Source organism: Chelon labrosus (assembly GCF_963514085.1).
Source record: "Chelon labrosus genome assembly, chromosome: 3".
Classification (NCBI taxonomy): domain Eukaryota; kingdom Metazoa; phylum Chordata; class Actinopteri; order Mugiliformes; family Mugilidae; genus Chelon; species Chelon labrosus.
This window is the reverse complement of record NC_140339.1, coordinates 25,190,900-25,205,505: the sequence shown is the minus strand read 5'-3', so window position 1 is coordinate 25,205,505 and position 14,606 is coordinate 25,190,900. Positions and strand designations below refer to the sequence as shown.

At 39.4% G+C, this 14,606-nt stretch overlaps 1 protein-coding gene across 5 annotated transcripts in view; it reads left to right on the top strand.

The window, feature by feature from the left end:
- Positions 1-14,606, top strand: part of nfat5b (nuclear factor of activated T cells 5b) — a 32,793-nt gene that overhangs the window by 10,420 nt on the left and 7,767 nt on the right. For 2 of the 5 annotated variants that reach the window (XM_084541378.1, XM_084541377.1), the window contains exons 2-8: positions 5,424-5,549; positions 8,648-9,275; positions 10,094-10,280; positions 11,309-11,499; positions 11,793-11,965; positions 13,134-13,268; positions 13,358-13,410. In XM_084541378.1, the coding sequence (XP_084397504.1) occupies positions 5,424-5,549; positions 8,648-9,275; positions 10,094-10,280; positions 11,309-11,499; positions 11,793-11,965; positions 13,134-13,268; positions 13,358-13,410 (1,493 nt within the window). Of the gene's footprint in view, positions 1-5,423; positions 5,550-5,577; positions 9,276-10,093; positions 10,281-11,308; positions 11,500-11,792; positions 11,966-13,133; positions 13,269-13,357; positions 13,411-14,606 lie in introns of those variants that run through there. The other 3 variants (XM_084541381.1, XM_084541379.1, XM_084541380.1) reach the window with 3 other exon arrangements.

Here is a 14,606-nt window from a genome sequence, read left to right as displayed (position 1 = left end):
AACTATGTTTTCACCAGTTGTATCTGCTCAATCACACTGCTGTGAGGACAATACACACAACAAAACAGCCTGCTTTGTTTTCAAACATGACTTACAGCTGGGTGGTTAGGCCCACACAGGAGAAGTCTCAGAGGGTTATTTTGTAAAGTTAGGATAGTGGTAGGTGTTTGTTGAAAGTAAGTCCTGTAAACTGATGCCTGGAGGTTGTTCCTGGTCACTTCAGGATTAGCTTCAGAAAGAGCCACAGACTCTCAGCCTGGTGTGGCACACACGACTCTTCCAAAGCTTGACTGACTTCCACTTCTTCAAATTACAACATAAGATTTGAATTGTCAAACTTCAGCTGTAATTGTGTCTGGAAAAAAATATATTAAAAAAACTTTAGCCACATGTAATAGATGCTGTGGTTCCTGCATGAATGTTTATTTACCATATTAATCAAAATTGAACTCATATTTTTTTGCCCTATTTGTCAAATACTGCTTTTCTTTGCTTCTGTTTCTGTACGCAGAATTGAAGTTTAAAGTGTAGCTTGTGTACCAACACTGACCTCATACACAGCTATGGCCCGTATGAAATGAAAATCTGAGTCACAGAATCTAAACAGATATCATGAGCGGTGGATTATTTGTTTCCCTTTGTTCACAGTTAACCCTTGAGGATCCAGTGGTTCACTATTCCTGTTAGATTACAACCAGACTAGGCAGCTTAGACAGTAAGGTAGGTTTAGGTATGTTGCACTTAAACTAACTAAAACTTCCATCTTCCGTTTCCCTCCTATTGCAGTTAACTGATCAAACATGTATGCTGTCATGTGCAACAGTATCTACTAGTGTAATAATCTATTGGGGCCAGGAGCACCGCACTCTCCTAAATAACTGTGATTTCGCACGTTTCTGCTGTAGTTTGGTAATCCTCATCCGTTTCTTCATCAAGCACAAATTCAGTGATGGCGTCATGATACTTCCTGAATGCAATAATTACATGCAATAACACTTCAACTCACATATAATGGCCACTGTTGTTCTGTAGCCTGTAAAGTAAGCCTTTTTTCTCACAGTTATGAATCATTGTGCAGTTATAGTAGTTGATTAAAGTAGATGATATTACATTACAGGTAAATAGAAAAGATAAGTAGCTACACTACTTAAATAAGTGCCTTTTGTCATCCGCTCTCATCATCTGCATTGACGTACAGCAAACCCTCTACTCTCACCTCAGATAGTCTGATTTGAACATGACTCATAACCTGTGACAATGGCAATGGTTACATATTACATCACAAACAGTAACTAATGTCTTATGATGAGAAATGCATGATTAGGATAACGTGTTTCAAATTTATCCGCATTATAAATTCAGCAGAGCCCCAAGTTAGAAATATTCCCCCTTGAATCCCCACATGAATCAGCTCTGCGTTTTTGGTTATAACACAAGTTTGTGTAATTTCATGCAGTTACTATCAGGGAGAAATAAATGAAAGTTATGTCCCTGTATTGGAGTTTTTAAAATTTTAGCCTTGATTTACCCCCATAGCAATATCTGACAGATTAAAAATACTGTAACACTTTAACAATAAACTAAAACTAAAAAATAACAAATCAGGATATTTTGCAGTTAAATATTAAAGTGGTCAGTGCTCTAATAATATTTAAATATAAATTTCAAATCACTTCCACAAACAATGACCAGATGCAGTAAGGCGAAGGCCGTCTAATAGCTGAACCACTATGTTGCCAGCTACATTAATGAATATATGACCTAAAGATTGACTTTGTAACTTCATTATCCACAAAGTGTTAAATAATTAATCAGTTACAATGAGCAAACTTAATTATGTATTCATATTAAACAAAAGTTGGAATATATCGCCTATAGGAATGAGGAGCTATGCATTTGCTATGAATCAAGATGTATGTCATATTATAAAGGTTATCTGGTTAGCTTGTATGTTGACAAAAAAAGTAACTACATTTTCAGAGCTGTTTCAGATTTTTGCTACCATGTAATGCTGCTCATGTAAAAGCCTATATTGCTAATGTTTGGATAACTTATTTCCTCGTTCTCTCTTCGTCGGCTCACAAGAGACAGAAACGCTCAAAAGACTTGTCCCCTGATCTGTGTTGCTATGGAGTCCCTGGCAGCCTTCATGTAGGCTTGGCTGTAAACATTTCAGGGTTGTTGTACATGGTTTGCTGCAGGTGCCAGACCCTTCACTTTTTCTTTGCTTCTCTGCTTGGAATAATCTCCAAATGTTCTGACAAGGTGAGCTTGAGCTTGTCTTTCTCGTCACATTTTTTTTTTTTTTTTTTTTTTTAAAGTAAAATTCCACTAAGTTTAGACAGTCCACTTCGTAACTGTTTGGCCTGAATATTTTTGCTGCAGGTAGGTTATACTACTGCTTTGTTTCTGCTTGACAGGATTCCACATGACAATAACACTAACCTGTTGAGCAAGATGCAGCACAGAAAAGGGTCTGGAGCACAGTAAACAACAGAGTGATAGAGAGGTAGGTGGAGTGGAGGAGGGGGACAGAAGGGAGTTAAATCAGTCACTCAGCCAAAAAAACAGTGCCACGCCCCAGGTGCCAGGGCTAGTAAGAGCAAGCAGCAGGAATGTGAGGGAAATGAATGGGAGTGTAAGTCCTGCCATTCACATGGTGAGTGCTTTCTTTTTTCACCTTTAGCCTGCACTACTTATCATATAAAAATATCACAAGGCATGGTGAGAGCAAACAGATTTGGGTGTTAGCTCCAAAAATATCTGTGCAAGATTCGTGACGTGAAATTTGGATTGTAAGTGTTTGTTAATCATCTGTGCCGAGCTGGAAACAGTGTATGAAGGTGGCCTTTTATGGTTCAAATGTTGAAATGCATATTAAAGGTTTATTAGCACGAGCACCACTAACGACTTGTGTGTCAGTGTGGATATTTTTTAATCTGTTGTTGTGATTATCACAGAACATTAAAGTTTTTATGTGTGGTCAGAGGTGCACAACATGAACGTAGTCTTAAGGAAACATGAAAACATCACGTGGGGTGTGAGTCAGTACGGTTTATTTTCCAGCTGACAAGTAAGACCATTTTAATTTTTTTTTTTATTTTCTCCTGTGTGAAAGGGACAGTATTTTGTCACATGTAAATAAAAATGGCACTGTCTATGCTTACGAGAAAACAAATATGCAGTAAAATATGACTTTTTCTATCTTTTAAAACGTCAAAGGCACTGTGGAAATACTTTGAACAGGCCAGCCAGTGATTCGAGACCACTGCTCTGAGAGAAGAGTACATATTTTCTGTCTGTGCGGTTGGCAGTGTGTTTACTGGAAGGGCTCACTCAGAGCACATGTTGCTGCATGTGCAGTCAGCGATTCCCAAGAAGACTGTACAGTTAAAGTGTAAATGCAGGAGCAGAGAAAGTGTTTTTGTGGTCTTGTGGGGGTGGGGGGTGGCGGGGTGTTTGCGTTCTCGCGCATGCATGCATGTATGTCTGTGATTTTATTTGGAGAACTTAGCAAATAACCAGCAAAACCACAGTAGTCTCCTGTGTGTATGTGTGGTTCAGTGTGAGTTTACTGAGTCCAGTTTTAAGCTCCCTTTCTGGGACCCAGCATTCCCTGCTCTTCTAAAGCGAGCTGTAAGGGACTGGAGGGCTTTGGGAATGAAGATGCATGGGCTGGTTTCAGTATGTCCCAGGTTTGTCCATTGTACACAGCGAGTGGTAACAATGGGAGGGTTAAGTATCTGATATACACACCAAACCCTGGGACTCATCTGCAAGTAATTAAAGCTGGCAGTTGGCAGAGAAGAGAGTCAGGCGACTGTAATGGCCGCTCTAAGTTCATACCATAATATTTGGATGATGAATCAGGCTGCTAGTAAAAGTGTTGTCATACTGTTGACCCAAGGCTTTCTCCTCTTCCCTCCCCATGTCCTGTTAGCCCCGAGGGACGCACGGAGAGGAGAAAAAGGGCTTTGTATGATGCTGTTGTCTGTTTGTAATGAGATCTGCTGTTTATTTGGTATGAAACAGCTTTTTCTTTGACCTCAGTTGTCTCCTCAACTTAGTCTTCTTGCAGTCCTCCTTAAGGTGTATTCAGAACCCTGAGTAACCAATCTTTGATTTGTGAAATGGACAGTGTTGTGAGATGAACTGCAGGAATATTTGCTGTGGTTAACAAAAGTGTCACACGGGTTCAACCGAAGATTATTTTCATTATCAACAAATCTGCAGTTTATCTTTGGCTTGATGGTTTGTTTGGTATTAAAGGTTACAGGTGACATTTATAGAATCCTTGAAGTCAGCACAAAACCCAAAGAGGCTCATTCGTTGCAGCATCAGTCACAATCTTTCAGTTGTATCACCAATCTCATTATATAAGTTACTGCTGTTAGTACTGCTTATGTGAAAAAATGTGCATAATAGCTTTTGTGGCTGCATGAAGTGCGCTGAAGTGCCCCAAGTAATGTAATTTGAAGACTGAAGTTTTCAAACTGAAAAGAAATTGTAGGAGTTAGAAGAAAGAGGGCTTGCCTTCTCATCTCTGTTTGAGACCTGCGACTTGAGGCTACATTAGTCCCAAGTGCATAACAGACCTGAATCTCTTGTTGAACTGTTGATCGTGTGTTGTGTTATGGATATTGTCAACTTAGATTTTGACCAGACAACATGTTCCCGGAAATGATTGGAATCATACATGTCAGTAGAGTGATAATTTCTATATCACAAACAATAACTTGACTAGTAATTCAGCTGTGTTAAGGAAATACAGTGCTGTGTTTTACTAAGTGACTATTTATATTGTCGTGTGGTGCAGAAAATGGTTATTGTGGTTTACATTACTACACTTGACTGTTTTGAATGACGCTCGGATCAAAACCACCACCATGAACAAGACCACATTTATTTACTCTCTAACGTCAGTAGGATCAAAGGTTTTTGGATTTCTCTTGTTTTTTGGTGTGTCAGCAAAATAACGTTGCATTGGGTTTTTATTTGTTTAACTGATTCTGCCATCACAGAGAGGATGGACAAACTTGCTCAGTCTTTCATAGCAATAATAAGAAGTGAAAACCTGTTTGGCATCTGAACTGATGATGGTATCATCATTGTTGCACTGTAGACGTCGTATCGTACCTTGTCATTTTGTCTGATTCATTGGCAACCAGGTCATGGGTTTGTTCTGCGTATAAGTGATAGTGTGCAGTTGCTGTATCATGGTGTGTAACACTGTGATTACAACATCAGCATTTCTTTGTTAGAGGAAGCCATGATTCCCAAGAAGCTTACATGTTACTTTCATGTTGGTCATCGACTCAACAAATTTGTTTAATGATTTTCGTTTCCCAACAAAGCTTTTAAATTCCTGTTAATATGTAACGCTATTATTCCTTTTATTGCCCCCACTCTACCCCCCACAACAGAGTCAGTGTATGACCTTCTTCCCAGAGAGCTGCAGTTGCCTTCCTCCACTCAGCAGAACCCTAAAGTCATGAGTCAAAAGAGCGGCGGAGAGGCAGGGCCTCTCCCTTCAGCGTCTCTAGCATCAGGTATGATCCTGCTTCTCTTATTCTTATTTCTCACTTGCAAGCAGGACTGATCATGCCCCACCCCAAAACAACACAACTCATGCAACAGTCTGTCATTTTATTCAAATCAACACCTGCTCACGACAGGAAAGCCAGTCAGAGAACCAACCTGGTGCTGTAAAGTGTCCAAAAAAAAAAAAGAAAACAGTTTGAGAAGGAAGTTAGTATCATAGGAGTCAGATCAGTTGAACTTGCCGGCTGCTGCGTCTATGTACCTGTTTGTTGTGATTTACTGTATTTTGTGGTCTCTTCAGCAACAAGGTTTTGAAATGTAGGACATGCACAGCATGTTCAAAAAGCATTTAGACCATTTGGCCTTTCCAGTTGTTTCAATATTAAACATTGATCTTAGTTTATGTAATGCAAGATTCATTATTAGTTTAACTGTACACAGTAATGATGTGAGACCCTGGCCAAGACTGTTTTGTGTACTCAGCACAGACTAACCCTACTTTCACTTTTTTGGAGAGTTAAGCCGAGTGGCTGTAATTCCCTTGTTGAGCAGTTTGCAGTTCCAATGTGCAGCCATTGTTCACAGAAGTAAATCTTATTAACAGATAAACATAAAGTCCAAAAATATAATGGCTTTTGAGGTTGGTTAGGTGTTGACCATTCCACTATTGAGCACTGCTTAGTATTTTTTATTTTTTTTAATATATTTTATCTTGATCATTATGTTTGCAGTGTGGATTCTGGACAAATATATATAAACGTAGTTTGGTTTGCTGCATTTTTGATAAACTTTGTAAAAAGATCAACAAAGGACGTAAGGTTTGAAGCACATTTAAAGTCCTAGGTTTAGTTGTAAAGTTTTTTCATTCAAAAGTTGTTGTGCCTATCACTTTATGCATAGTGGTGTCCAATTGCTTCCTCTAAGAAATTACTTAGCAGCTGTTCCAGTTGGTAAATAATAATAGAAAAAGTATGCACAATAAGCGGTGGTTATTGTTGAATGCAACAAAGGTTGGATATACAATTAAGCAAAGCAGGCAAGTGAACTCAGGGCTCAGAAACAGCAGGAACCCTAAAAACTCCAGACTTCATATGTGTCAAGTGCAGTGTCAACTGGCTTGATGAAGGACTTGCCTAGTCTTGCCTTATTCTAACGCACAAAAAAAATAAAGAATGGACTGGACTGCAATGTCTTTTAATGTTTATAATTTATATATATATGATCCACAGTTTAACAGATTGTGAACAAATGAAGGAGATTCAAGACGACTGTTGCCCTCCACATGAGTGGACGACCAACAAAGATCACTCCAAAAGTAACACACATTATAGTCTGAGAGGTTAACTTCTAAGCAACTAAAGGCCTCTCTCACATTGGCTAATGTTAATGTTCATAATTCCACCATCACGAAAACCCTGTCCTCATGCACTTCCATAACATGTGTTGTAAATATTAGATTGTGACAAATCCCTGATTTCTTTCCAACAAAGCGGGGCGCTGAATGACACCTGAGGTTCTTTACATTGACTGGAAACTCTGAACAGATGGACTCTAATTTGGCCTTGAAATTAACATGCAGTCCTTGAGATATACTTACTCTTGCAACTCACAGATATGTAATATTGGGTCATTTTGGTGAATAAGTAAATACACAAGTATAATATTTTTGTATCATTTGTTTGATTGGGTTCATTTTGTTTACTTAAGGAATGTGAGTTATTTTTATAACTAGAAAATTCTGAAGAACATGAAAACTTAAGTAGTCCTGCACAAAAGCACCCTTTGTGACTGTTAGTTTATTTTGAAATAGCTTAGAAAGCTGGTAAATCCAACTGTATGGTCATTTAGGAGGTTGTAGGTTGTGGTGCAATTGAACTATATTGAATTAGTAAAGTGTTTCTTTATTTAGCTTAGCACACTGAAAAGGGGCTGTTAAAATAATGGAAAGAAACATGTGTTGGTACAACACAATACAGTTCAGTAGTGCTCCACACCACAGCCTCCAAAATGAAAACAGAGTTAAATGAACAGCTCTCTTAGTTATTTTAAACAAATTCTGAATACCATACAATACCACCTTCATGGAGCTAAGATTTAGTACAGACTGATATATTAGAATGCATTATTTTTTGACCAGTGAGTGTGTTTAACAATTGCCTCAGTTGTTTTCATGCAGCTACGAGAGAATGTCATATAGTTTCCAATGACGTGTTTCAGGTTGTGATCATGTATGTCTTTATCTTTTCATACTTGCTCAAAATGACACTACCTCAACGCGTTTTATGTGCCTCTTTTTCTTTCCGACTCTGTGTTTTGCAAACTAATGAGTCACCAAACATTCAGAACGTCAGCAGCAGTCTAACGCCTTCTACCACTTAACCACACTTTCCCCACTCTTCATCTAGTTCATTGTAACTACTTGAGTGCTTTTGAAGTCACAGTGTATGTCAGCATGCTGGAGCAAATTTTTTTTGCCAAACAAAATACCATATGTTATTCTGATATTTTTTTTTTTTCAATCTGAGTACATTTTTTGCTGTTCAGCTTTTATTGCTCATTCGCTGTCTCATTTTTATATTCCAGGAAGTTCCCTCTGAAGCAGGGAGTGTCTGCATATAAAATGGTCTGCAGTTCTCTGCTTCATAGGTCAGAAGCTTGTTTATTTTGTCTCTGTGGCTACGTTCAGTCCCAAAAAATGAACTTTTGTAGCAAAAAAAATAAATAAAAGGAAAATGCTCCAATAATTGGCATGCGCCATATTGAACATATTACTGTTTTGAACTTCCCTCTCCATTTCAACATTTTGGCAAGTAATTTGAACATAAACAAAATGCTAACAATAATGATAAACACATTAAGTCAGTTTTTTTTGGAAAACTGATTTCAAAAAGACTGCTCACCTCCCATCTCATATTAGCCCCGTTTTAGTCACAACTCTTCAAACACAGTCACACACACAGACACGTAAAAGCCCATGAAAAGGGGGAAATAAAAAAAACTAAGCAATCATGATCAAAATCATGAACAAATTTTGCTGCTTAAAGGGGACTGCTAGCCAACACTGTTTGAGATGTCTTTATTCACTGTCGTATTATTTGCGCTGTAGATGCCATGTCCTCTTCTATGACCATGGAAGGCCCCCGCAGTGCTTTTTCCACCTCTTCCAGCTCCGCCATGCATTCCAATACTTTAGCCAGTGACCAAAACCCAGTTCACACCAGCAATGTTGATCCAGAGGACAACAGGAGCAGCAGATTGGTACCAGAGGTGGTCGGAGCAGAAGGTGGGACTGGTAACGGCGGCAGTGGTGGGAACGGCAGTGGCAGCAGTGAGCTCGGAGGAAGATGTGTAACATCCCAGGAGGCCCAGTCTCATCACCAGATGACCCCATCTAAGCGCCGCACTATACTGAACATCTCTCCACCTCCACAAGACCTGTTTGATGATAGTCACATGTCCTGCCGCGATGAAACATCCCTGGACTCAGAGCAGAGTGACAGCATCTGGATGGATGACTCTCTCTCTAACTTTAGTGTTATGAGCAATGCCTCTTACAATGACAACACAGAAGTGCCACGAAAGTCCCGGAAACGTACCCCTCGCCAGAGGCCTGGTCCTAAGAGTGTGGCAGCGGAGGAAGCCAGCATGGATGTGTTTGATGCTGACAGTGCCAAAGGTCCTCACTTTGTCCTGTCACAGCTAGGTCCGGACAACAAGACAGGATCTAAAGGAAGGTTTGTATCTTGTTTGGAATACGTGTCCATGAAGCGAAGACAAGGACTTTCAAAGACCAACAAAAACAATGGCCTTGTATAATTTAGGATGTTGTTTAATCAGTAGTTTATTAACAGTTTATTTAAAACTTTCTTTAGTTGCGCCGCATTCTTAATTAGGGAGTCATTATTTATTTTATCTTAATGTTTTAGGGCACCTTTCTGTATAATCTCATTCAGCACTCATCCTGATTATCAGAATAGGTATTATCAGGAAATGACACAATGACACATACCATCAGATGGAAATCTTTAACAGACTACCCTGGCTCTGAATTTCCCACCGCACTTTGACTGAAGGAGAGCGGTTAGATCAGAGGGGAGGGGGAGGCAGGATACTGAAGTACAAACAATGGTCAGCCACAGTGAATCACAGAGCCTCTCTCAAAGACCTAGGATAAGCAGAGCAGATTAAATAAACAGATAACTCTGAACGTTTTAAGAGCTGGGGATAGAATATGTTTAGTTGATGGAGAGCCTCTTAACTCTGCAATGCTCAGAGCACCATGACAACTTCTGGGCATTTTTCACAGTTGTGGCTATGTGAGAAATTTACTGCAGCAGGCCCTAGCCAGATATACTGTATATTGTATACTGTATACAATATTTATAGTTGTGTCTTTCAGTCGTTGGGTTATGAATCTTACATTGGTGCACACAGAATCACCTTATTGTATCTTCCTATAAAGAAAGGGGTTTAATATTTGGTCAAAGCAAGTTTAGGACATTTTTTTTAGATTAGTGATTTTGATACCTTTGTTATATCTGTCTTTTCTCAGCACCGATGATCCCCAGAAAACTAACCAGAAAGGAGGAACACTTTCAATGCAATTCCCTCAGAAGAGTGAGGGGAAAGAGCTGAAGATCCTTGTCCAGCCAGAAACTCAGCACAGAGCCCGCTACCTGACAGAAGGCAGCAGAGGGTCAGTGAAGGACCGTACTCAGCAGGGATTCCCTACTGTAAAGGTAACAGTAAAGCCGCTACCACATTTTCTATACTGAGCTTTGTAGTCAGTTTCAGCTTTCGTTGTTGCCTGAGGTCTTGAAATATGATCAAGTGCTGGCTGGGGACTCATACGGAGAAGCATTTTAATGCCAGGTGTGACCACAGGTACTTAAAGCTGGCCACTTGCGATTGGATTGCCCAGCTGGACGTTAATACAAGGTCTGAACGGGGCCTATATTGTGGTATGAGAGGAAAGGGTCTGAGAGTCCGTAACACTTTATGAGACTGCAGGTTTCCCCTACTGTTCACAAATGAGGAACTTTGATTAGGAAATCAGCCACTCAAGACCATCAGTTTACTCACAGCAGCCTGACGTTCACTTGAGTACACATGTAAAAGTATGAACCTACTGATTGGACTTTTTGAGTGAAGGCCAAGCAAGATGGAATAATTGTATGCAGCAGCTGTAGTAACTAAGTCCTAACAGCAGGAGAGGACCAGACTCTCGGCAGAGTAGAGACACTGGCATTATTTGGCCAGTTTCGTCTTCAGGCCAGCCCTGGGGGTGATCTGGACGTGGGCACAAAGAAGTCTGAATTCAGTTGTTAGTAACTGGCTTGTTTGTACTGTAAGAGCTCAGGAGAAGCAGGTGAATCCAGATGTAGAATAACGTTTTCAAAAGTACAAGGAACAAGATTGCACAAGAGCACAGAATAAAAACTCTAAAGAAAACTTTAAGCCTAATTGCATTGATGACTGATGTCAAAACACACTTGGGCAACATGCTGAGGGCATCATCTGGACAGGTAGGGAAATATAATTAGTTATCTTCAAAATAAGAAAAGAAAGTACACATGTTCAGCTGCAGGTACAGCTTTGACAAGACAGTGCAGGACAGGATAGAGCAGAAAATGGTCTTTTCATCACCAGAGTGTTTAGTGGTTCTTAAATTTTTTGTCACTGTATTTTTGTAGCGAATGTTCTTACTCACACAAGACAAGACAATCAACTCTCCTATCTTATTCCTTTTCTTCTTTCCCTTATGCAGCTCGAGGGTGTGAATGAGCCGGTGGTTTTGCAGGTGTTTGTTGGCAACGACACTGGGCGTGTGAAGCCTCATGGTTTTTACCAAGCTTGCAGGGTGACCGGTCGCAACACCACAGCCTGTAAGGAGGTTGACATCGATGGCACAATTGTCATTGAGGTGCCTCTTGATCCAAGCACCAACATGACACTAGCGTACGTACCTTTCTTGAGCTTGAAATTAGTTGTGTTTACTGTTAAATAACAGTTTAAACCGCAAAGTTGGATTTGGACGGATTGCTTAACAAAGTGATTGCTCAATGAACACACATGTCAGCTATAACGTAGGTAAACATACTTACTTGATACCCTCAGGGGATGTCACATTTGTAATGACATGCTCAGGCGTTGAGTCTTGTGAAGAGCTGCAAGTTTAGTAAATACTGTAACGTCTGTTGTTTAAAGTGCAAGTTGAAACAAGTCCAAGCTAACAGGGTCTTTCTTTGCAGGGTGGATTGTGTTGGAATCTTGAAACTACGTAATGCTGATGTTGAGGCTCGTATTGGTGTGGCTGGGTCAAAGAAGAAGAGCACACGTGCTCGTCTGGTGTTTCGGGTCAACATCCCCCGCTCAGATGGATCAGTGCTCACGCTACAGACTCCCTCATCTCCAATCCTGTGTAGTAAGTCAGTCTGCTTGTGTCTGTCTCCAAATGTGTACGAAATAACTTTTTATTTGAAGTGTGTTATTGACTACTGTATATTAAACCATGTGATAGAAACTGACAGGTTAAATGGAGGAAAACAGACCTGTTACCCATTTAGTCGATAATTACCATTATTCTATAAAGAGGGATTTTTCTTCTTTTCTGTTCAAGAAGGGATCCTATTTCTAACCTTTAATACAACCTGAGATCAGGACACTATTGTCTTTTGATGTCAACGTTTGGGGACAATCTGGAAACATCCTGTCTGATTCGGTTATTTAATAATGCCTTTAGTATTAGGGTGGGGTTGGTTTCATAAACAGGAAAGACACTTGGGGCCATAAGAAAATGTATGTGTAAGTGGATTGCGGTGAATTGCTTTGAGAGAGACAGGGAAGAAAGAGAAGAAAAGGACTAAACAAAAGAGGTGTGTGGACTACAGTTGTTTACTTAGAGCCGACATGCAATACAGGGAAACATTTTTCCACAAAACAAGAAAAAATAGTAATCCCTCTTGGCATGTGCTAAAGGGAAATAGTTTTGGTCTTGGTCTTGTTCTTCAGCATGTTACATCTATTACCATTTTGAAGACCTGAAGAAATATACAACTATTTGTAAAAACTGACCACAATGAGTTATAATTTTCGCTCTGTAAGTAAGAGATCATTTAGTGTGAGAGTTTGGACTGGTTAAATGTGGAGTAAGCCATTCTTGAGAAAGACTGTTGATATTTGAAATCAGCAGCCAGACACACCCCTCCCTTTGGTGCTCCTTCAAACGCTCTGCCTCTCAAACCCTTGGAAGCCCATTGCCAAGACAGCACTAGCAAGAAGAAATGAACAATGATACGACAATTAATGTAGCAAACATTAGATGCTACAGTTGCTGCTGCAAGGGACACATGCTTCAGCAGCAACAGGCTGCTTCCCTAAGCCTGCAAATTGACTCCAGACAGCTATTTAAGTCATTTGAGGAGGAAGCATAACATTTTGCATAACAAAAAAAGAACAAAAATGAGACTTGTGTATACCTCTTTCACTTTGTTTCCTTTATGCCTCTGCACTGTTGTAGCCGATGAAATGTCAAATGGTAATTTTAAAAAATAAAATGAAATAAATGCTGTTTTAATCTGCTCTGTTTACAGCCCAGCCTGCAGGGGTGCCTGAAATACTGAAGAAGTCACTGCACAGCTGTTCAGTGATCGGTGGAGATGAAGTCTTCATCATTGGAAAAAACTTTCTTAAAGACACTAAAGTCATATTTCAAGAGAATGTTTCTGGTAAGAAATCAGCCTTTTGAAATATGTTTGGACCCGTTTTTGATTTGCAGTTTTTTCTTTAAGTGTGAAACATGGTCTGTGTGTTCCAGATGAGAAATCGTGGAAGGCAGAGGCTGAAATTGACATGGAGCTGTTTCACCAGGTGAAATGTTCTTGAGTTATTTTTGCACCAAATGACTAAGGGCAATTGCTAACAAGCTAAGTAGACATATGCAGCCATTTCAGATTTGTATGGGGCTTTAAATGTAATCATCTTAAATGGCTGCTGGTTCAAAGGTTTGAGTAGTTTCATTGTGTTCTGACCTAATTACACTCACAGTCCTCACTGAGTGTGTCTCAACAATCCAGTTTATACCTTCACCCTTGTAAACAAACTGAAATGACCAGAAGTGGGTGAACTGATGAATCTTCAACTAGACATTGTTCTTTGGATTTTGTTTTAATTGGACTTTGGAGTTTCCTTCAAAAGATACTGTTTCTGACTATGAAGTATTTTCAAGCCCTAATAAACAAAATACATTCCATTTTTGGAGCATTTTTAAAGACCCCTGTGATTGAGGCAACCCTGCATTTTTCAAAATTTTACTAGCATCAAATTTAGTGAGGTAGAATAGTGTGAAACTGAAGCATACAACTGTTGTTATTATTACTTGTTAGATTTCACCGCAGTCTCACATTGTCTTCACTCTGTCAGAATGCCAGACTTCATAACCAATAAACCTTTAAGAAACAAAGTATGTTTAAATATAAGCACAGCATGGACACCAGCTTAACTAAATACGAACTTCAGCTGTCTAACTATAAATTGGTGACAGATTTTTGTTGCACAATGCAGAATAATAATTTTGTCAGTCTAATGTAGTCACAGGGCCTGTTCAGACCTGTTCAGACCTTGCATTATTACCTTGCAAGTACCTTGCAAATATTCTACTGCTCATCAGATGAGCAGTAGAATATTATAACAGCTGATGTCTCAAATGGATCTCTACCACTTCTCCAGAACCGAGAACAGAGCTGTTTCATGTGTGTGCATCATGACTTTGGCATAAGTTATTATTTTTTGATCTCCCCCCTGACGTTAGTTAGACCTGCAAAAAATTTATATTGTAACTCCAACCCTGGAAGTTTCCAAACGCACTGTAATCTCTGGTAATAAAGGTAAATAAAGACATCATGATTGAGGAAATACCACATGCGGCTCCTCGTACATCAACATGACCGCAACAATAATTAACACAGAATCACACTAGTGTACTTATATTAAATACTTTAATTTGTAAATTCTTACTTAGATTTCTGTGTTTTTTTTGAACAGCTACAAGGATAGAATATTTTAAA